Source organism: Galleria mellonella, unplaced genomic scaffold (assembly GCF_026898425.1).
Source record: "Galleria mellonella isolate WM207_F2 unplaced genomic scaffold, CSIRO_AGI_GalMel_v1 utg33, whole genome shotgun sequence".
Lineage (NCBI taxonomy): Eukaryota > Metazoa > Arthropoda > Insecta > Lepidoptera > Pyralidae > Galleria > Galleria mellonella.
Genome location: NW_026442079.1, coordinates 11,827,374 through 11,851,883, shown reverse-complemented (window position 1 = coordinate 11,851,883; position 24,510 = coordinate 11,827,374). Strand labels below are relative to the sequence as shown.

Genomic DNA, 24,510 nt, shown 5'->3' with positions numbered 1-24,510 from the left:
AAATTTGACAATTTTCTAATTCATATCCGGTTGCATAAATATTTTTTTTATAAATTCGTAACTTGATTAAAAATTGATTGTATTGTCACCTAATACATGTAACTGACTGTACCTTAGTTGCAGATAAATAGGTTTACATGCCTACCTGTTACTATTGTGCCATAATTATAGAAGTTTGTAGGCTTGCGTCCATGCAATTTTTAAATGAATCAAATCTTGTTTCTGAATTTTATCGGACTGTGTCATAGTTGTCACATTTTGTGTAAATTGGTTAATTAAATGACGAAGTTGAATATGTATTAATTTCTACCATTTAGGTAGTTAATGGATTTTTAATAAAGAACTTATTAAACTACAAAGGGTTTTAATAATAGTCCCAAAATAATTTGTACACTTTATTTTTAATCCTATACCTAATTTAGGTACATAAAAACGGTGTCATGGATTCTATCTTATTAAATATAATAATACAAATATTAATAATACCACGGGTAAAGGCATCAGTCATTAATAGTATTGCCACTTCTAATTTCAAAATGACCAAAGGAATTTGTTAAAATCGCCAAAGATATATGGAAATATGGAAATGTTACCCAAATTGTAGAAATTTAAATGGCAATACTTCATTAATGATCTTGACTGATCTATTAATCAATGGTTCTGTTCCTATAGCTTGACACATACCAAATCCTAGCTCTCTTATCCGATAAATTTAGGCTATAAATGTGCATTGTAAACCCTGCCCCGTAGACAAGTGACATATCGTTAGATACGTTTTCGCTACCGGATGTATAAGACATGCGACAGCAAAGTCTTCATCCTGTTCTCTCTCATGTGTGCTAGGTATGTTAAAAATCTACTAATAGAATTCTTTGTTGCTTGTAGACACATCTATCGGAGAGGTCTGATCATTTCTCCCAGGAACTCTGGCCATCTTGCATATCGCGCTATTTCAGTTTAAAAGTAGCTTTATTTGGTTGTTATTTCAAAGGCGTTGCATCTTCTTCGGTTAAACATATTTGCAAACAAGTACTCCTCTTTCCATGGTTTCCTTTTAGTGCCTTATATGATTAAAATTATATTACCTTATCCCACTATAACTTAATATAGTTTTTGTAATCAGTCAAGTTTAGCTAGTCTACTTCTAATTTTCTGAAGTTCCCCGTAAGGCCCCTCATCGCGTCACCGACGGCGTCTGCGCCCGCGCACGTTTTCGCGCCGGATCGGAGTGCTGAGACGGCGCCCTCTCGCGCCGCCTCGCTGTACATCTCTAGACGGACCGCCATTTTGTCGTTCAACAACAGAGTGTCTCGGTTCTTTTCAAGCTCTTGTTTCCATAAATCTGTAATTGATATTCTTAATGTAACATAAAATACAATAATTATCAAAATTTATAGTTTCATCATCATCATCATATCAGATTAGACTAGGGGGCTTTTGTCAGTAGCTTGACACGTGGGTTTTGGTGATGTTTTAAGCTGACGCTGCTGCCCACCCATCCCTCGACAAGTTCCCTTAGTCGCCTCTAACTACACCCATGGGAAAGGAAGAAGTTGCTCTTTCTGTGCCAGGACCATAGGACATGAGGGGTATTATAAGCGTCATACTGTATTCTGTGATGCTCTTTTGCGCTGGTCATGTCTATAGGCAACGATGATTCCATAAGGCTCTTAGCTTTTTTGCCAGTCTGATATGTACAAAGAAATATAAAAGGATTGTGTGGTAATATGTATTAAAAACTATACTTACCTATCATCTCTTTCATGGGCATGTCACCGCCGTACTCCTTGGGTAGCAATGTTTTGTCAATCTCCACGTCCTCTGGGGCACTGTACAGTTTCACTCGCTTCCTAATCTTCTCAGAGATGAGAGCCATGCCGAAATCTAATGCGAACTTGATGGTCGGGTGGACATTAACACCGTATATCTCCTTGTGTCTCATGGGGATAGTTCTCTGAAATAGATGTAAGGTGAGAAATTATTAATAGTCATTGTACCCATACAAATAAAAACATATCTTGTACAAAAGTAAATTGGAGAAGAGATACTTGGGATGTCTATCACTGAGTTCCATGTAGGCTTTTATCAGCAGATAATATAAACATTTTTTATTTTTAATTTTTGTATCTTTGCTATTTGCCCTAGGGGCTAAAATTTCTTAAAAAAATAAACAGAAATAACAATAAATTTATTTTATGTAAATTTGATGTTTGACATTTGAACACCATCTACGCGAAGCCTCATGATTTTGTTATTGAAATAGATAATTAACTTCACGCTAAATACGTTGAGCAGTAGACAGAGAGCACCGAGAAGCCAGAGAACTATATCGTCTGATTTTATCTCATAATTCGTGTTATAAAGGCTTATTCAAATCTAAATTTAAAACATCAGGTACCCACCTCACCGTTCTTAACAATTCTCACAGCCTCCTTAGGCGTGAACAGGGTGAGATGCGGGAAGCTGACTCCGCTACCGTCTGCGAAGTGCACCAGCCCGCGGACTTGGTTCTCCTCGTCCTCCATCAAGGTTTCGTAGCAGATGCCCATTACCCGGCACATGTCCTGGTTGGTATACTTGTACGGGTCGAAGACACCTGATGGGAAGTAGGGGAAATGTATTAACATCCTTTGTTTAAAATTAACGATACTATAATGTGTTTAGGAATTTTTAATAAAATTTATTATTGGTCTTATTCAATCTATATTAGAAAAATCAGATTTTTTTTAATATTTCTAAATATTATTAATACGTATTAATTCCTCTCTTTCCGTATCCAAGGAAAGTAGATAAACATATAAGTAATCAGTTCAAGGTACGATAAGGCTGATATAACGGAAGAAGGTAAAATACCTTTAAATTACAAAACTTGTAATGCTTTATTCGATTCGATTTCTGGACTATACATTTTAATATAAATGAAATGGTAACCCCTGTATAACCTGTGCATTTGGTATACGTTGAATAACAATAAACGATAGGTGATTATGAATACCGACAAAAAATGTGACCCCTAAGACACGTTCACCTCTCAAATTAATATGGCAAACTCAACGTTTTTTATTATTGTAATTATTTATGTCGGCTTTACACATAATTTTAAATTTAAAGTTGCCCGACTAGTCTCAAACTCAATGGGAGTGCTTATTCATGAGCGTGGTTCACGGCTGTAGCGCGAACAGCACTGCACTACCAGCGCGCTGATTGTGGCTGAATGCGTGCGGCGGCGGCTGGACTCCTATTGAGTTTTGAACTAGTCGGACATCCTTGAATTTAAATCGTGACAAGTCCTAAATAATTACACTACAGTATAACTCACGGTAGTTATTATGTTTTAATATATTATACAATTCACTATACATCTATATAATATGGAATTAATTAGATATTAATGAGATATGGATGGATGCGATGTGATTTATAGTACCAGAGGGCCTACCATGAAATGTTTTCCGAAATTTCAGAGCTGAACGAAACACAAATTTGATGTTAAAATTACATAATACATGCCGTTTGGAAATACCAAAAATGTTAAAATACTATAATTATATATATATTGTTCCTTTGGACTTTTATGATAGGATGTGTGACGAACGAAATGTTAAACTCCATTAATTGGTCCGATTTTGGTACAAACAAAAACACGAAATTGAGTCCGAAATTTCGGAATTTCATTTCATGGTAGACAAGCAGGTCCGTATAGATTTAGCGCAAAAGCATTGTAAGGTTTAAATCATAGGTACATACGTAATGATATAGTTATGGGAAAGGATACAGTAATATAAGCATTAACGATGACGTTTTGCTTTTACATTTTATATTTACAAATAATAATATGTATTATTTCTGTTCATATGATTTGTATAATTTATTTATTTAACATTAGTAAAGAAATTTATCGAAGTGTTAATCTCTTATCAGTCAGTTATATTTCTGATTGATAAACTTTGATAGCGAAAAGTATATGCGGCGCCATTCCTGAATGCTTTAATAAATAAAATATTATTGTTATTTTTTTTACAACACAGGGGGCAAACGAGCATGCGGCTCACCTGATGGTAAGTGACTACCGCCGCCCATGGTCACCCACAACACCTACGGCATTGCAGGTGCGCTGCCGGCCTTTTGTGCGTAACATTATTGGAGTGATATTTATATTGTCATGCAATCAATTAATCAATACATATAATAAAATCGTAACTGGTCGCTGTCTGTACATGGAAGATATAAAAAAGAAAACTATTATAGGGAGGCTTTATGATCGCAATAGAATTCGAAACAATGATTATTAGAATTTTTGTCTGTTTGTCAGTAAGTTTCTGCACGCTAATCTCAGAAACGGCTTAATCGATTTGAATCTGGTTTTCACTAATGCATTGTGTTTTGCCCCATTTAATATTTAGTGTTAGTTTTATTTCAATCGGTACATAAAAAAGTTATATCAATCTAAAGAATCACATATAAAATGTTACAAAATAACCGATCAGTTGAATTGTCTGAAACTTTATGAAGGTATTAGGTGCGTAAATATCATTTAAGTATATCGTCACAGTCGTAGAATACTGACGGATCTTTATATGTAATCTTTGTTAGATCCGTCAGTATTTTACGACTATGACGATATAATACAATATAAGACTGGATTAATGAAGCCTTCCAATGAGAATGATATACGGGAACTACATAGTTAAAAGCGGGCAACGCTGCAGGAAACGGCTAGTCAAATAATACAGATCTAACGAACAGAAGTGTGATTTTATAAAACTATATAGGCAGATAAAGTTAAGATGACATGCTGTGTGAATATAAATGAATTAAAATCTTAAACATAATAAATGAATTTGTGATAATACATACTTTAATATATATATAACGTAATTATATATGAGTATACAAATCCGTAGATAATATTATGAAGTTATATCTACCGGGCCTGTATATGACAACGCGCCGGCCGCCTTTGTCTTTGAACGGACTGACAAATATGAACCTGAAACAATAATACAATAAATATTATTCACAAGTAATTTATCAACGATTTAGGTCCTGATTGGTGAGCCGTGATAGGTCAAGTCGTTGAGTTCCTTAAAATATGGTTGAGCGTAATGATAAACGCAATAATCATAGGCATCATAGTGCATTATGTGACGCCCTTGGCGTTTTCCATCAATCTGTCAGTTTATCTTTCTCAGTAGTATAAATAAAAATCATTGATTTTTTTTATATATACAACTTAGAATGGCAAACAAACTGACGGCCCACCTGATGGAAAGTGATAACTGTCGCCTATAGACATGATCAGTACCATGAAAATAACAGAGTATACTGTTTCGCCTACTCGTTTAGTAATACATGATACCTCCCATGCGTTGCCATTCCTGAGGACTCAAGTATTATTCCTCTGTACCCAGTAAATTCACGCCATATCCCACCCTTCAAACCGAAACACAGCCATGCAAACACAACTGCTTCACGGTTGAAACACGAATGGGACAGAGGTACCCAAGCAATCGACTTTTGTACAAAGTCTCCCTCTGATTTGAGGCATACATGTTACTGTTCATGTCTATAGGCAATGGTTTTAGCACTTTCCATCTGAAGGCCCATCAGCTTCTTTGCTATTCTAAGTTGGATAAAAAAACTACTTTGCCGCTATAAAAAGTGATCAGGACTCACCCAAGGTCGATCAATTCCATCATGACGGGCAGCTTGTAGTCCAGCTGGTTGAAGGCGATGCCCCAGGACTGACGCAGCAGGATATACCTCTCGATAGCCTCCTGAGCCATCGGGACGCTGTATTTCTTTGTTCGAAGGAAACGAAGGAGAAAGCTTGAATCTGTAATTCATAAAATAATTTTTTTAATACTAGAAGTGACAAATAAGGATAAGATGATGAGAATGATAACCGCGCCTGCGCTAACGGGATATGCTGGCGGAGCACCAATGAAGGGTGATCGATGAGAATGAAAACAGGCCAGTTAGCTCATCATGATGAATTCATCAGGAATTAACCATGATAGTTTCCAGGGGGAACCATACCATTTTTATCCACCAAAAAAATCTTTCTTCAATTGAGATTGTCCTGATTTTGAAGTAATATTAAAGCAGCTGGCGGTTATAAAGTGCGAAACATATTATTTTAGAATTGTTATTAATAGTAACTGTGTGAGGGCGTCGTCCTTTGGTATCAAGAGTTTCTAGGCTTTTCTGTTATGTTATGTATGCTAGATCTGTTGTATTTTTGTGACGTCTCAAATTGAAACCGTAAGACTTTAAGGGCGAGGGCTAGGAGATTATTTAAAAATCACTGACTATTAGGTCGGCGTGTGGGAGACCAAAGAGCTAGCGCGTACTTGCATCGGCCAGCGTAGAATTCTGGTACTGTTACAAAGAGATATTCCAAATAACGCCAATTACAAACTTACCTAATCTAATGGCCATGAACTTGGGGTTCTGTTCCAGCCAGTTTCTGAGCGCGGCGAGGGCCTGAGACCTGGAGTTTTCCGTCTCCCTGAGTTGTTCTTGTGCAATAGCTTGTGTCTCCGCCGACAAACTGCACTTGTATTCGTCAGCTTGCGTCACATACCGCTTCGTCAATCTACGTGACATTTTTACTGGAAAAAAAAAGATACGGAGTATTAAATTTTACGTAATTTAATATATTAACAACAGAGTAATTAAAAAAATAGTATGATTAGAGAGAAGCATGGACTTAAAGACGGTATAGGGAATGTTGCGTTGGGGTGACCATTTGAAGAGGATGGATATAAGAAGAATTATGAAAGAGATTCATTGAATAAGAATGGATGGAGATATCGGTAGAGGCCACCCTAGACGGACATACGTCGACCAAATAGGCGACGTGCTGAAGAAGGGCCAAATTAAATGTACCCGTAACCGGCGAGCGTGTTTGAATCGAAGCATTTGACGTTCCATTGTTTCTGGAACCTACCCAAATGGGAAACGAGCGCGACAGATATATATGTACGTATATGTATTATATTTATTCACGATGATTTCCGAAATCCTTCGACAGATTTTAATAAAATTTTGTAAATATGTACGGTTTATTTCTATTTTCTTCAACTTGAAAGAAAAATTAGTTTTTGTCCAGATAAAAATAATACTGATGATAGTGGGATAAAGAATGATTGCGGATCATACTTTTTAAACTATCTGGCAAATTTATCATTAATGGGGGATAAGAGGTTGTTAGTAAGAGGATTAGTAGATTAGATTCCATCAAGGTACTTGTTTACCGCTTGTCTAGGTGGGCTTTTAGTAATTAAATAAATGCCTCCGATTGCCTCATTATGGACTGAATATTAATATGATATTACCAATTTTTTAATTATTTATTCAATGTAAATCGAAATTATTGCGTGTCAAATATATATAATATATAAAAATGCGAAATTATTTCTAAAAGTAATTGACAAGTATATTAGCTACCTATCGATTAAATGTTGCTATACCTAAACAGGACCCTGTTTAGGTATGTATTTACTCTTCATGAGAACGTTGTAACTATATATATTACGTACACGAATGCATTCTATTAAAAGGAATATATAAAAAAATAAATTGCTCTTTGCTCTTCTATTACAGTTGTTTTATCTAATTGTTTTATATAGTAATATTTTATGTACTTATTTATGTATGTATATATTTATTTATTTAATATAATAGGTGTATGTCTATATTAGTCTATTTATATGTTTATATTTTTTTTATATACAACTTAGAGTGGCAAACAAGCTAATGACCCACTTAATGGAAAGTGGTAACCGTCGCCTATATACCAGGGACATAACAGAGTATACTGTTTTGCCCATGATACCCCCCATACGTTGCCATTTCTGAGGACTCAAGTGTTATTCCTCTGTACCCAGTAAATTCACGCCATATCCCACTCTTCAAACCGAAACACAGCCATGCAAACACAACTGCTTTACGGTTGAAACACGAATGCGACAGAGGTACCCATACAAACGACTTTTGTACAAAGTCTCCCTCTGGTAATATATATTATATGAATATATCAAGTATTGCTTTATTTTTCTTTATTCAGTAATGCAACGCCTACGTATTTCTCAGTTTGCCCAATGCGGTGTTTCCCAACGTGGGGTCATGCCCCGCAGGGGGGAAATTTGATAGTTAAGGAGGAGCAATTAAAAAGTGGTCTCGAAGCGATTTTAATCCTCTTGCTCCGAGCTATTTAAATGCTACGAGTAGATATCGGTGCCAAATTTAACAAAAAAAGTGAGTTAAAAATGCTGTAAATATTTATTAGGTATGATTTTGTTTGACGTTACCAAAATATCAGCTGAGCAATCAAAGTCGTCAGGTAAACTTTGTCGAGGAAAAATATGTATGTGGGCATAAAAATTTTAGAAATGATCAAGTGGGGTATGGCACAAAAAAGGTTGGAAAACACTGGCCCAATGGTTGACTGGTAGAGAACAGTCTTAAGTCCGCCAAATGTACAAATAATTTTACTATGCATTAAAGTTTAAATAAATAAATAAAAAATAATAAATACGTAAATATATTCATATTTAATTTTTTAGATATTTTTTTTCAATCAATCAATTCTCTTCTTTTATTATATTAATATAGAAGTGTAAACGAGTTTGGTGCGCGGTTCTTTTAGTTTATGACTACCTTTTTTTTTTAAAATAGACACAAAAAATAATTAGAATGTGTTATTACTTTTCAATTTTTTGACCGAATTTTGAAACAACATTCGCGTTTACACACTGCTTCCGTATTGCAAATTGCAATTACGTCTCTGAGAAAAATGCTTGCGTCAGACGCAGACGCCGGCCGCGGTGGTTTGGCGATTTCATAAGGTGTTATGTTTTTTGCTAGGCGCATAACTTCTATGTACTAATAGTTAATATAAATATTTAATTTAATTAACTTTTACATTTTAGAAATTTTACCAGAGGGAGACTTTGTACAAAAGTCGATTGCTCGGGTACCTCTGTCCCATTCGTGTTTCAACCGTGAAGCAGTTGTGTTTGCATGGCTGTGTTTCGGTTTGAAGGGTGGGATATGGCGTGAATTTACTGGATACAGAGGAATAACACCCGAGTCCTTAGGAATGGCAACGCATGGGGGGTATCATGGGCGAAACTGTATACTCTGTTATGTCCATGGTACTGCTCATGTCTATAGGCGACGGTTACCACTTTCCATCAGGTGGGCCGTCAGCTTGTTTGCCATTCTAAGTTGTATAAAAAAAGACTAACAATAAATAAAAGAGTACATATGCGTGTGTCTGTGTCAAATACATGGTAGTGTGTGTACATATTTTTTTTATTGATTTAATGTAATTTTATGCATAATTTATAAAAAAAAAATATTAACATTCTGCACTCCTCTACGAGTATATAAATTATAAGTGTGGCAAATTTTATGTTCCTACGTCGGCGCAATTTTCGTAAAAAAGGGGAACAAAGTTTTTGTATCACGTATATAACGTTAGGTATTATAAAAAAATATTCTCCTGGCCTCTCTTTAAGGCCAGTATTACGGTTTCGACAACATTTATAATCGGCAAGTGCTTTTGGTCTATGTCTGACAGTCGTAATCATATTTACTTTTTTTTTTTATTTAATAAACACACGCGATATTATTCGTATGTAAAATTATGAATGTAATTTGTTGGTAAACAGTTATATAATCCGCCTATATACGAATACTTACATAATAATGATGCACCAAAGCGCTGACAGCACTCTGGCGTAGGTAAATGGCGTAATGTAATTTATTTAATTGTACATATGTATATGAACCATGAACCGTACCGTCCAACATGGCGGTTATGACACAAAATGGCGACTTTGTAAAACCCTTTTACTTTGGTAATTTGGTAAAAATAAAATTATGAGTGGGGAGGAGATTACAAGCAACATAATGTGATTAATTACATTTGATTAGATAGAAATGTACGTGGAGGTAAAAATTATAGCAAACATTAGATAAAGGAAATATAATAAAAAAAAGATTGAATTATTGTTTATAAATCATTATTTGTTATTCAATTGTCTGATAATTTATATGTATCTTTATTGTAACGATGTTGTAATGAAAATGTTGGCGGGAATTTTATATTTAAGTTCAAACCTTTTTACACGTCGCCACGTAAATGATTAAAAAAAAATTATAATAAAAAGAAAATATTTAAATAAGAAATTTGAATTGAGAACACTTTATTCTGAGCAGCACAGATAAAGAATATTACCTTGACAAGGGCAATATTTTAATACTCAGATCGTTACATAGACAACGCGACTTCGTTGATCGTTTTTTATTAAGTAGATATTTATATCCTTATCTATCATAAAATTAATTTAAATATGTATTTTGTATCAATTCTCATTAATATTTACTGTATTTGTTATTTCACTTTTTACTTGGTGCAATAAAGTATAAATAAATAATAAAAATAATAAAGTATAAAAATGTATAAAATTTTATTTTACGTATCCTCCCCTGTATAAAATGAAGGTGTTTGTTATGAATTTTCTTGCTTATAAATTATCAATCAAGACATTTATAAATACAGTTAAATTAGAAAACTGTAAATTATCAGATTTCTCATAAATTATGCCTATTTATTAAGAAAGCATTTAATTACATCGGGAAGAATGGTAAATAACAAGTTTGCACGGGAGACGCTGCGGACAGCATCTAGTTTACGATACATGTCTGGGCCCATAACCTGGGTCAACCTGTTGGACAGGGGCCAGTGTCCGTGGCACTGTTACCATCTTATTTGCGACACGTAACACCACCACTATCTACGTTTGCAGGTCACTGTGCTTCGTGTAGTCACAATCAGGTTTTGGTTGAACTTGGTGCCATTTATCCACTATAGAATAATCGAAGATGAGGTGTTTATCGTTATTTCATATAACTACTATATTTTTTTCTGCTATTTCATCATATATCAGATTGCTTAATAGTACTAATGTAAAAATTTTTAAATATGTTTGGATGTTTGTATTTTTGTTACTCAATCACGCTTTATCGGCTGAACGCGATTTCAATAAAAGGTACACGGGTTACTTACTAATAAATATTAATGGGCCAAAAAGTTTTTTTTTTTATATACAACTTAGAATGGCAAACAAGCTGACGGCCCACCTGATGGAAAGTGGTAACCGTCGCCTATAGACATGACCAGTACTATAGACATGACCAGTACTATAGACATAACAGAGTATATTGTTTCGCCCATGATACCCCCCATGCGTTGCCATTCCTGATGACTCAGGTGTTGTTCCTCTGTACCCAGTAAATCACGCCTTCAGTAAAGTCCGAAATAAAAATTATTATTATTATAAAATTAACATCTCCTCTCTTAAGGAGAATAGACAGCAAACTAACCCCTGGCAGAAGCACAATCGGCCGGGGTACAGGGCCCCAGTATCTAAGAGCACAAATATATAGGATACTTTAAATACTGATTAATATGGACAAAACCGCGGGTAACAGCTAGTATTTTATCGAAATAAAAAATCAAGTTCTGTATAGAATTATGTACTTATGTATTCGATGTAATTCCTCTACTAAAATGTAATTATTCGTTTTCTATTTTATTGCACGTTTGTTCTAATTTAAATAGACTCGTTTACAAGTTTTTCTTTTTAAATTGCTACCGTTATATAACACGACCGTTGGGTTCGAAATATACATAATATTTAAAGTGCATTACTTCAGAACAGTTACTATTTTGCTATTTTTTTTTTTTGTTGTATTTATAAAGGTCTGGGTAAATTTTATATGCAAGAAAACGTTTGAAAAATCGTAAGGAAAAGGAAAAAAAAATAGATTATAAAATCTTCATGTAGAAAAGTGAATGAGTGAGACTAAAAGCGGTTAGGGGATCTTCAAAAATATCCCTGTATGAAGCGGGGCGGGCAGATAGTTTAAAATAAAATCTTGTAATCATTAATCAATAATTGTGTGACATTGGTCAAGTTGAATGTTCCTAGGGGAAACTTTGATATATCATCTAGAGTTAGTATACCTGATACTTCTAATCCTAAATACTGGGTCTGATCCAAAGGGTTCAAATTGAATGAATGCCCAAACGGCAAAAATGATGGGCGGCAATATCGAGGGCGGCTGACCATTAAAAGGAGCGGCAAATATTTTCGCCAGGAGTGGCAAATTAGGCAATAGTTCATAATGGTTTATAGTTGGTTTTATTTTACAAAATGAATCGTAATACGAATGATCAAAGCAGGTTTTTCACTCTCCAGGTACGTCATTTTTTATGTAACATCAATATATGTACACCAAAAAGATCCAAGGTCAACTACCAAGGTTCTAAGAACTGTCAAGCAACAGTCATCGCAGGAAATAAGTGCCTTGTACGTAGATACATCCATCTGCAATGCACTGCGCTTCAGCGTTTCACAATAGACTTGCAAATCTTGCAAAATATTTAAGTTTGACTCGTGAAGCAATAAGATACGACAGACAACCGATCAGAGAGCCGACCTTTGCGTAGATCTTGGGCAATTCTGTTGGCCAACATTATAATTTGTTATTATATAACATTGGAAGATGACGTCTGGCCATTGTATTATGCGTAATGTAAAATGAACGCGGAATGTGGGTTAGTCGTGTACAATAATAATACGTTTACAACATTAAACGGTTTATGTTATATTTATGGATACTGAGATTACGTTTAAGAGCATTTTTAATTACATTTAAATAATAGATCTGACATAATTTATGGTGATTTAATTAAATCTATGTTATTACATCCACTTTCATAATACGATCACATTTAGTGCACTGACCTGATATGTGTATGAGCATAAATAAGTATTAGTACTTATGCAAGCTTAAAGATTATACATTTTTTTATGCAACTTTTAATGGCAAAGAAGCTGACGGCTGACGGAAAGTGGTAGCCGACGTCTATAGACATAAGCAGTACCATGGACATAATGGAGTACACTGTGTCGCCGATGATACCTCTCATTTGTTATCTTTGCTAAGGATTAAGGTTTTATGCCTGTGTACTCTGTAATTTCACTGCTATACTGCACCCTTCAAATCGAAACATAGCCATGCAAACAACTGCTTCACGACAGAAACATGGAACATAGGTACCCAAGCAAACGACTTTTGTATCTTTTATTGTATTCTATCTTTTGTATCAAGTAACACTCTGTATAACATGGAAGATATTTAAGGAAAATATAAGTAAAAAGTTCTTAAATGACAATGTTGAGGGATGGGATAAACTCATCTACAGCGGTGGCGGACAACAGGCAAGACCTAACTGGACATATGCCAATAAGGCATATACTATACAAGATGGGTCTATCTTCGGACACACTGTGCAGACTGTGCGGGGAGAAATCGGAATCCATGGAACACTTCATGTGTAACTGCGATTTGTTGACAAGCATGCGTATGAATCTACTGGGAATGGCTTATCCAGAGCCAGGGGACTACAGATATCTTAAACCGCGGGATATCGTTAAGGTAACACATAGGATCTATGAAATGATGGTATAAGGCAGGGGGAAGCACAAAAGATCCGTATGGGTCGACGTGCAACGACTTAGCTGACCCCATATGCGAAAATAATATAAGATAAGGAAAATATAAGAAGTTTAGCATAATATAAGGCAATAGAAGTTAAAACAATATTTTTTAGACATTTTGACGGTCTGTTTATACTTTTACAAAAACTACCGGACCAAATTGGATGCGGTTTTTACAGTTGTATTGCTGAAGTTAAAATCAGGTATATGTTTTATTGTACGCTATGCTATTTAGAACGCTATTTAGAAATGATTTATTTCATTTATTTTCCTATTTCTGAAATTTACAAGTACGAATTAATGGGTAGAGGACTAGTCATTTATAAGAGTCGTTTTTTCTTTTGCTACTCTTACCATAATTTTTTTATACAACTTAGAATGGCAAACAAGCTGACGGCCCATCTGATGGAAAGTGGTAACTGTCGCCTATAGACATAAGCAGTACCATAGACATAACAGAATATACTGTTTCGCCAATGATACCCCATTTACCATTTCTGAGCACTAATATGTTATTCCTGTGTATCCTGTATATTAATTGCCATATTTCACTCTCCAGAACGAAACACAACCATGCAAATACAACTGCTTCATGGTAGAAACACGAATGGAATAGAGGTACCCAAGCAAATGACATTTGTATAAAGTCTCCCTCTGGTAAATTATTACCAACATTGTTCGTTGCCTTGTATAGTTAAGTATATGTTTCTATTTGTATGGAAACAAATATTATATAATTGATAAAAGATATATTAATATTCCTAATCCAAGCGGAAGATCATTATCTATGGCCTTGTTTTTATGGTGTGTTGAGCTTAAACCTGTTTCATTGACATTGAATTATTATGTTTTATTTATTAATATATATATAATTATTTTTATAGTTTTTATGATGAGAGAATAAATATACTTGTATTCCTTAATATTTAATATATATTTATATATGTTTATTTACTAGAAGGAGATTTTGTACAAAATTCGTCTGCATGGGTACTTCTGTTCCACTCGTATTTCTGTCGTGAAGCAGCTATGTTTGCATGGTAGTGTGTGGTATGTATTAAATGGTAGTAATGAAGTTATAGGATACAGGGAAAGGATACATCAGTCCTCAGCATTGGGTGACTGGTAGAGAATGTTACTAGTATTAAGTCCGCCTTTTTTTACCATATTTTCTTTGGTCAATAAAGTTATTTAGTTATTTAGGTTTATCTATTTATTAAATTCAACAATATTAAAATAGATTGAACATACATTATGATTTTAAATAAATAAATAAATATGGTTACGCGTAAGGAATATTAAGAGTATGGGAGTACATTGCAAATAGTTTGTGCATATCTGTAGCTGAAAATCACTATCGAGTCGAACAGTAAGTTTTTTTTACCAGCTTTGTGATATATATATATATATATATATATATATATATATATATATATATATATATATATATATATATATATATATTATCATCATCATCGTGATATCAGCCGTTACCTGTCCACTGCTGAACATAGGCCTCACCCATAAGGGAGTTTTACCTATACAATAGTTGCCATACTTGGCGAACCGGTTAGCACCCGCAGTTATGCTTTAGTGATGTTTTAAGAGGGACGTTACTGTCCATGCCTCGATCATTAAGTACGCCATAATCATCTATTATGATATCCACGAGAAATTAAGGAAAATTCATGTGTATAAGAATTTATTTACGTTTGAGTACGAGCGTAATTGGAGTAAATGTGTTTTAAACTGATTGCAATTTATCATGACAATGATAACAACTTTTTTGATTGATTGATTGAGTATTTATTAGACAACTTGATCGAAATGAAGGTCACCTTTCCCCATAATATAGTTTAGCATAAGGTTGCCTCCTACTCGGCAACCTTGCCCCAAATAAATATTAGAGGGAAAGGTAACCTTCATCGAAAACAGGCTGTCAAGGGATTGATCAATCAATCATAAAGGTATTATTGAAAATAGTTCTTGAAATTATTATTATTAGTGATTATGAAATGTTTATGTCAAACTTAGTTAAAAATAGAAAGGATTTAAACGAAGTTTTTTTTTAAAAAGAAGTTTACCTCAGGAAATGTCTGAAAAGAGTTATAATAAATAGCTACAGTACATGCAGGTGGAGGGATAAGGATTGTTAGTAGTAAGATCCAATGGACCTATTACCAGCAATATATGATAACAGGTCGACCTCCACGCGGTTCCTCTTGGAAACCATCGTGGTGAATTTTTGATGAATTCATCACTACGGGCCATAAATATGATGACTAGTGTTTGGCATCAGTGAGGAAGCATATGTAAATATTGGAAATGGTACTTTAGAAAACTTTAAAATTTCATTTTCAGCATACATGTAATATACCTATATTTTTTTCTTTTATATTAATGTCATGCGAATATGGACAGATGTAGGTGCCGGGGGAGATCTAAATTGGTTAGTCTAGATCTCCCCCGATACCTATAATAGATTTATTGTTATATACCATATATATATATATATATATATATATATATATATATATATATATATATATATATATATATATATATATATATACCCTTCATGCGTTGCATTTCTAAGGACAAGGGTGCTATGCCTCTGGACCTTGTATTTTAATTGCCATATCCCTCCCTCCAAATTGAAATTCAGCCTTATAAACATAATTGTTCACGGTAGAAACACAAATGGGATAGAGTTGCTCAAGCAGACGACTTTCGAACTAAGTCTTCTACTGATAAAAACTCTATGGCATAGCAACATATTAGTTCTAATTTGCTTGTCAATTAAAAAGTTATATAATGTATTTTTTTTTCTTACTAGTTTTATTTAGTTTATTTACATAGTAATTTAAAAACAAGATGGACACATAGTTATAAGTAATATGACTTAAACATGCATTAACACAAAAACCGACTTCCATTTTGATAAATTAATAAGCACACAACCTTTAAGTGTGAGCGGAAGCACTTTCGATAAAAAAAAAGAATCATGTTGGTTCGAAATAATTAGTTTTTTTTAATGGGATGAATATAAATTGGTAACACAGTATCGGTATATGCTGGCGGGGCACCAGTGAGTAATGTAGTTGAGGACGCAGTCAGGTCATGTAACCTATTATTGTGAAATCACTGGGTATTAAACAATGTTTTCCTGTGAGAACTACATGGAAGTTTACATGATAGGATATTAGATATAGGATATTGTTAACAATAAGACCTTCTCTCTCTCTCTCTCTCTCTCTCTCTCTCTCTCTCTCTCTCTCTCTCTCTCTGGGAGAAGAAGAGATAATTGGGGATAAGGAGTTAGTTTTAATTGCTAGAAATATACATTTCAGGTTGATCTACACACGGTCTCCCCTGGAAACCTTCGTGGTCAATTCTTAAACCACTACGATGTATCAACTGTGACTTACTTTATCCTCATCTATCATCCTTCACTGGTACCTTGCCTGTGTATACTGACAGCGCAGGTGGGGGTACCTTTCTATTTTTACTACATTGAAAAAACCCTCTCTCTACTAAACTACTTTAAGTTGGATCATATGTATGATCATATACGGAAATTGACGTTATTATGTGATTATTTCATATACGCTAAGAAACAAAAAAAACATATATAAAACATTTTATAATTATTGAAAGTATGTCTATAGTAAAATGGTAGACTGATTGAAAATAATGAAACCGATCATTTGTAATATGGCGCTTAGATATTGTATTAGATTCCTGCAGAGTCTAAAGCATATCGTGTAATCAGGGCCCGATTTAGGGGCGAAGGTCGGGCAATTGCCCACAGTGGCAAAAATAGTGGATGACAAAATTGTTTTAGGTGTCAGTGATCTATACTATTATTATAAATGTAAAGTGAGTTTGTTACTATAACTATATAACTATGAAATATGGTACACTATATGGACGAAGAATAACATAGTTTTTATTCTGGTAACGTGCCCGTAAATATATCCCGGTCTCGCGGACGAAGTTGCGGGTAAAAGCCAGTATAATAAAAAAAAATCATTCGTTCCACCGTGAAGTCATCTTCGTCGAAAAATTCCTGTTTTTATTTTAAAGACTTACAGACTGGTATCATAGAAATTTTATCAAAATCGGATCAATCGCGTGACGGTCGACCTGATAGGATATATTGCTAGTGATAGGGCTTTTAGTCTGCATTACTAACAATTCCTTTCCTCCCGGTAAGAATGATTTTAAGCTAGCTGTGTCAGGAAGAATTCAGAAATTAGTTTCCAAGAATAACCGTTTAGAGGTAAAATTGACTCCATGTGGGGGAAAACAGCTCCATTGCTAGCAATATGCCCTATTAGGTCGACCTCCTCGTGGTTTCCCCTGGAAACCATCGTGAACAATTCTTGTTAAATTCGTCACGATGGGCTGACCTGCTTCATTCTCACCTATCATCCTTCACTGGTGCTTCGCCGGTGTGTATCGATAGCGCGGATAGAGTTACCATTCTATTATCACCCATTAAAAAAACTGACACCATGTATTGTTACCAGAGAAGCTATTAATCACTGTTATTAATAATCCTTTAGTCGTTACCGTTCTCAGTATAAGGACCATTTTTTAAAGTTAATGTTTTGTTTTAACTCTCAGTAGCTACTTACGACACCCATGGGACAGAAAGTCATGAAAAGAAAGAATGGAAAAGAAAGTGTAATTATTTATATTAAGGGTTTTTCGTAATCAATATATGAATAATATGTATTTAGAAGAATCTATCTATCTATCCTATTTAAGAGCTGCGCTCTTGTCGGTGGAGTTCTTGTTTAGAAGAGTCATGCGGGCGAAATAGTTTGCCCGGTGCGGAAAAACATCTAAATAGGGCCCTGCGTGCGATTGGTTTGCAATTGTGGCGGGTGCATGATTTTGTGATGTAGACAGATTATGTATGTAGTAATTCATATTGCAGCGTTCCATGATGCAACATTTCATTATATAGTAAAATGTAGTGTTCCTATTGGTATAAAATTGTAGACCAAATTATATAATATGTCAATTAAATACAGAATTTAGGCCGACAATGATATAAATGCGAACATGACTTTCCGTTTGCATGTTTCTTATATGTGTTAAAATAAAAAGATGAGATGGATGATTTACTTTGATTAGATACACCTGTCTTATTAATATTATAAATGTGAAAGTTTGTAAATACGTTTGTATGTTTAAATTTTTTATTATCTAATCACACCTGAATGATTGAATGGATTTTAATGATATTTTTTGGATGGATTATCTTAGATAAACAACTTTTGATACTGAACAACGCTTACATACATATATATAAAATATACATGTAGTTAGTTTGGCTTTTCATATGATTTTTGATGCATTGGATGTATTATATATATACACATCTATCCTTAAATAAATATTTTGTTAAAAGACTTGTATTGAAATAGTAACAGTTGAGTTTCTTGGTAGTTCCGAATTTAATTGCTGAACTAAATGCTTGGATAAAAAAAAAACATATTTGCAAAAGGGAAATATATAACTATTAACTTTTTCCTATATTTGTACGTAAATAAACAAAATGTGCATGGACGGAATGTCAGTCGGAGATTGAAGATTAATATGGAAGGTTGGTAAACTTATGTTAGTAATGATTTGCATATGAGACATATATATCTATATGTCCCAACTATATGTACACAAATAAACAAAATGTGCATGGACGAAATGGCAGTCGGAGATTGAAGACTAATATGGAAGGTTGTAAAGCTTTTGTTAGTGCATTAATCAAAATAATTCTAATTAAATAACAAGTGATATGGATTTCCGCAAGATAATACCTATTTCAGTACAAAAAATATTTAGGTATGTCTAAAATTTTGTATTCGTAGTACAAGCTATATTTAGTTTGAGGTTAGATGGCGCTGCGAAGTAGGTATTTCTAGTCAAATTTAAGTTTATTAGTAAAGGATACATCAATAATCAGTGATGCAAACATCTATAGAGATTTTCTTGTAAATATGCTAAGAGTTATTTTTTTCGAATATAAAAATAACTACTAATATTAACTAATATAAAAAGGGATGAAAAATACACATTTATTATTATTTGGTTTGAATGTAGTCATTGTCTTAAAGACATCTACAAAAAAAAACATTAACAAAAACTTTACGTCTCAATATGAGATAAAATATTATTGTAGTGTCAAAGTTACGAACATATGTATAATTTACATTTTTGACATAAATTTTGACATGAAGTGTCATAATAATTAATAAATATATTTTAAGTAAAACAATAAAAATATTTAATAAAAAGGTGGTATCAACGAACTCAAGGTAAATAGGCACAGCCAATATCACGAGTCTAGAATTATTCGTTTATATAATAAAATCTATTTCGTATACAAAAGATTAATTAGCGATACATTGCAAATACAAAGTTTTAAGCAACATTCAATTATGTACTTTTTATATATGTCGTTGACCCAGTGCGCTAATAACGAACTATTGACAAACGAAATATTTTGCAATTAATGTAACATCTCTATGGTAACTATGAGTAAGAACACAACATATCACCATTTATTTTCGTCTCCATAGGAATTGTTTTTGAGTTTTAGGACAATGTTTTTTTTGATAAGTGTATATTAATTAGTTTTAGCGTCTGCTGATTGATGATGATCAGTCATCAGTAAATATCTTAATTTAATAATACATATAAATAGAACTTAATTCTGATGCAAATGTAAAATTATACGTAATCAGAGGGAGACTTTGTACAAAAGTCGATTGCTTGGGTACCTCTGTCCCATTCGTGTTTCAACCGTAAAGCAGTTGTGTTTGCATGGCTGTGTTTCGGTTTGAAGGGTGGGATATGGCGTGAATTTACTGGGTACAGAGGAATATGTATATAGGGATATCATGGGCGAAACAGTATACTCTGTTATGTCCATGGTACTGCTCATGTCTATAGGCGACGGTTACCACTTTCCATCAGGTGGGCCGTCAGCTTGTTTACCATTCTAAGTTGTATAAAAAAAATCATTTGAAAAGAGTAACTGTTAAGGTTATTTCAGGAGCAGTAGATAACATTTTTTATTTGTTATTGCTACTGCCCAGCAGTAGCAATCATAAAAAATGACGACTTAAAAGAGCTTGTAAGCAAGTATATTTGAATAAAGATTTATTCTATTCTATTTTATTACATTTATAAAGAGTTGCTTTTTTAACTATGAATTCGCATAAAAGGACTGTACTTGTTGACTATAATAAAAGTTATGTCCTTGTCCATCCCACATGTCAAATTTTAAAACGATTTGAGTCATTAAGATGTCAAAAAAATAAAAAAAGAAGCAAACTTACTTTTACATTCATAAAATTATTAAATTGTATAAAACATATCTGAGGGAACTTTTACACTTTGACTGCTGGGTACGTAACTTGAACTAGTATTTAAGACATTGCCGTTGTACCATGTGCAATATTACTAATCAAACTGGTTCACTATAATATGGCCTTGACTTAGTTTGTTTTATATCTCGAATTCTCGTATATTAATATGCAAAAACAACTGTTGCAATTATTTCGTGTAATTCCAAACTGTACTTTTATTTATTGCTTTCATTGAAAAAAATGTAAATAATTAAAATTTAACTATTTATTTTTAATAATTACTGATAGATACTTATAATTAAGATGATTATCAGCAAGTACGGATACTCTTGTTCAACTTCGGTAAATCTTTCAACTCCTAGTCCCCTAAATTCAGTGTCCCCAAAATACAGAATATAGGAAGTATTTTATAAAATACTTTTTGGGGACATCAATTTTCTGAAGCAGTCACACTTGTTAGAGAGCTCACCCATCAGTACTTTTGGGCTGTTTATAAAGATGGGTCAAAAACATTTATTTTTAATTTATATATTCTAATAGCAATAATATGTTATCATTTAGGTAACTACCATGATATGTATAAGATATTAATGCAATCGGTATACAGTAACTGCCTCTGGATTAACTTAGTTTCGGTATTTTAAATTATTTAGTTTATTTATTAAAGTAAGCTGAATAATAAATATATACTTTGAAAAATGCCTATGTTTATATTACAATAACGTTATCTATTACGAATAATACCAAAAACGTACACAAAACATTTGTGGGTAATTGTAGATGTTAACCTAACAACTTCAAAGTGGTTGATTTAGTAATTTAGTTGCATTTAGCTAGAATAGAGGTATGTTACTGTATTTTTTTTAAAACGAATGGTACTCGAAAAGCTCGTAAATATTCTATATTTGTTGATACAAGTGACTTGAATGTTATGCTTTTGACTTATGATGAACTAAAGGAACTACGAGTAAACGAATAAATTAAAGTAATTAGAATGATTAAATTTAATCAAATTTAGAATTAAATCGAATTAATTTAGAGTACATTGAATTAAACTCAATAAAATAGACTTGGATTAAATCTTAATAAATTAAAATAAACGAAATCAAATAATTCAATTAATGAAATTTAATAAAAGTAAAATTTATATAAATTTGAAGGTGACGCCCTCCTCGTTCCTTATTGCTGTGCCCGACATGTCTACAATGTAATTTACTGATTTTTAAGGTCTTTCGTTAATAATAATATTGTAGAACTTAATTAATGAATGAATGAAAATTCGAAAAAGGAACCAAATTTTCAACAAATTGCCGATATAGTGAAAATAGAAAACATATGGAAGAAAGCATCACTGCCAATTGTCATCACATGTAAGAATGCAACAAACGTTTAAAACTTATCGTCTTAAATTTCGTAATATTTTCAAAATAGAGGAAAACATTTATGGTAATTAATCTCGAGGTCTCATTATTACTTAATAGAACTTAAGGCTATTATAATCCGGCAATACAACATATTAATTAAATCAAGGTGAGCGAAGGAAAATGTGTCCGTAATTTATTTTATCTTCCTTAATTTATTTTATATTGGAATTTTTTTTCCATTAATAAGGAAAAAATTAGTCAATGATAATTATAAATAATATATTATATAATATCGATAAATTTGTCATCCTACAACGAAATTATAATTAAACAGCAAAAGTGGAATAATTTTATATTAATTTATTAACAGTTCTAAAAAGACGAGTGTTATGTCCACTACAAGGGCAACAGTCTATATACCTCTGACTATCCCATTAGGGATTATAGTCGTTTGTATATATTTATTTTAAATATTTATTTATTAAATTTAAAAAAAAATCCGGCAGTAGTTAATGTAGAGAACAAATATTATTTTTAATAATATTTTTTTATTACATAAATACAATAAGACAGTCGCCAAGCATTGGTGTACATCAAATAGAATTCGCATAGCTTTAAATATTCTAAATTTCACATTACTCAGAATTTTCTATGTATTTTTATTTTTTCATAAAACGATAATATTTTTCAATAGGTTAACAATTTTATCCATCACTTGTAACATTTTTTTTTATCTTCAGAATATGAACAAAATTTCAGTACGGTCACAAATTCCTTTGCTCGTCCGTTATACAACTTGAAAAACTCACTTGATAATTATTTCGAAACCGAACACGGAAAACTTTGCGACGACTATCACAACAGACGTCCGACTCTGAACACGCGCCGAGAAGAACTGATCTCTGTCCCGATCAAGCACGCTGTTTTGCTTCGTTGCTGGAATGTGGTCGGTGGTGTTAGATATTTAGATAATCTGTGGTCTTTCAGAGATGATCAGGGGTTTGCCACATTTTATTCTAAATCGTATAATAAACTCACATTCCTATTTTTTTGAATAAACGTCAGCGAATTACTCGAATTTTGTTTAAAACTTAGTAAGTTTTAAAAAAAATAGAAAAATTGAAAATTGAAAGTCTAATCTCAGTTTTAAATTTTAAAGATCATGCGAAATTATTAGAGCGACAATTTCGGTGTTAGCAGATGTAATTACATGCAGATTGAAATTACATATGCACTCGTATGTTTCATAATAACACATCCTGTATCCTGTGTAAAGATCTACACGTAGGCACCAGAGTTTTTTGACTTCCTAATGAGACGGGATACAGGATGTGTTATTATGAAACATACGAGTGCATATGTAATTTCAACCGAAATTGTCGCTCTAATAATTTCGCATGATCTTCAAAATTTAAAACTGAGATTAGATACTCGTAACTATATTTTCATACAGTCGTGTTATTAATATTGATGAAACAAGAGAATAGAGAACCTAAGAGAGCGTTAAGATAGAGACAAGACAAATCCTAACCTTTTCATAAACATGCAAAATCTATTTTAGCTTTTGAGTTTGTCTTATTTTGCGCTGAATTCCTAATTTAAAAGAAAGTGGCAAAACACTCCAATAGCTAAAATAGATTTATAGGAGGTTTTAATTTTTATAAATAAGGGGTACATGAAGTAATATAAAATTAGGGTTTATATATATACTGGAAATATAGTATTTGCTTTTTCATTTAACACTGGCATAGGTTTAGTAATAAAATTTCAGTAATTTTTAATAATCATTCAAGTGAAATATGAACAATTTTATTAAATATCTATTTATAATTAGATACTTGACTATTAATTGCAAATTGTTATAAAAGTATTAAAATACGAAAAAAGATTACCTTACATCCGTCATGTGTATCTTTGATTTATGAAAATTAGAAACAGCATACTTTGTTATCTCCATGGTACTGCTCATGTCTATAGGCGACGGTTACCACTTTCCATCAGGTGAGCCGTCAGCTTCTTTGCCATTCTAAGTTGTATATAAAAAAAATTAGATAAACAAATAAAAATTACTCCAATAATTTAATTGATAATTATAAAAAAAGAAGCAGATTAAATTTTCGATCGCATTCCAAATTTAATTTGCTAAAGACGTATTTAAATAAACGAATTGAGTAACACTGAGTA

At 32.9% G+C, this 24,510-nt stretch overlaps 1 protein-coding gene across 3 annotated transcripts; it reads right to left on the bottom strand.

The window, feature by feature from the left end:
- Window positions 1–382: 382 nt before the first annotated feature.
- On the bottom strand, window positions 383–23,260 carry LOC113521767 (alpha-tocopherol transfer protein-like). Of its 3 annotated transcripts, none has more exons than XM_052896465.1 (7): window positions 23,136–23,260; window positions 6,426–6,614; window positions 5,677–5,836; window positions 4,929–4,990; window positions 2,403–2,596; window positions 1,750–1,954; window positions 383–1,342 (listed from the first exon to the last, which is right to left on the bottom strand). In XM_052896465.1, exons 2-7 carry the CDS (start codon window positions 6,607–6,609, stop codon window positions 1,134–1,136), a joined length of 1,014 nt encoding a protein of 337 aa, XP_052752425.1. In that variant the 5' UTR covers window positions 6,610–6,614; window positions 23,136–23,260; the 3' UTR covers window positions 383–1,133. The 3 variants fall into 3 exon arrangements, with proteins under 3 accessions (XP_052752425.1, XP_052752426.1, XP_052752424.1); XM_052896466.1 differs by lacking the exon at window positions 23,136–23,260 and adding an exon at window positions 22,966–22,984; XM_052896464.1 differs by lacking the exon at window positions 23,136–23,260 and adding an exon at window positions 9,712–9,862.
- Between the last annotated feature and the right edge of the window lie 1,250 nt (window positions 23,261–24,510).

Coding starts and splice junctions, on each gene's coding strand:
- LOC113521767 (XM_052896465.1), bottom strand. CDS start 6,609: ATGTCACGTAGATTGACGAAGCGGTATGTGACGCAAGCTGACGAATAC. Junction 4,991..5,676: donor ATGGAATTGATCGACCTTGG/GTGAGTCCTGAT, acceptor TTATTGTTTCAG/GTTCATATTTGTCAGTCCGT. Junction 1,955..2,402: donor GAATTGTTAAGAACGGTGAG/GTGGGTACCTGA, acceptor CATCTATTTCAG/AGAACTATCCCCATGAGACA.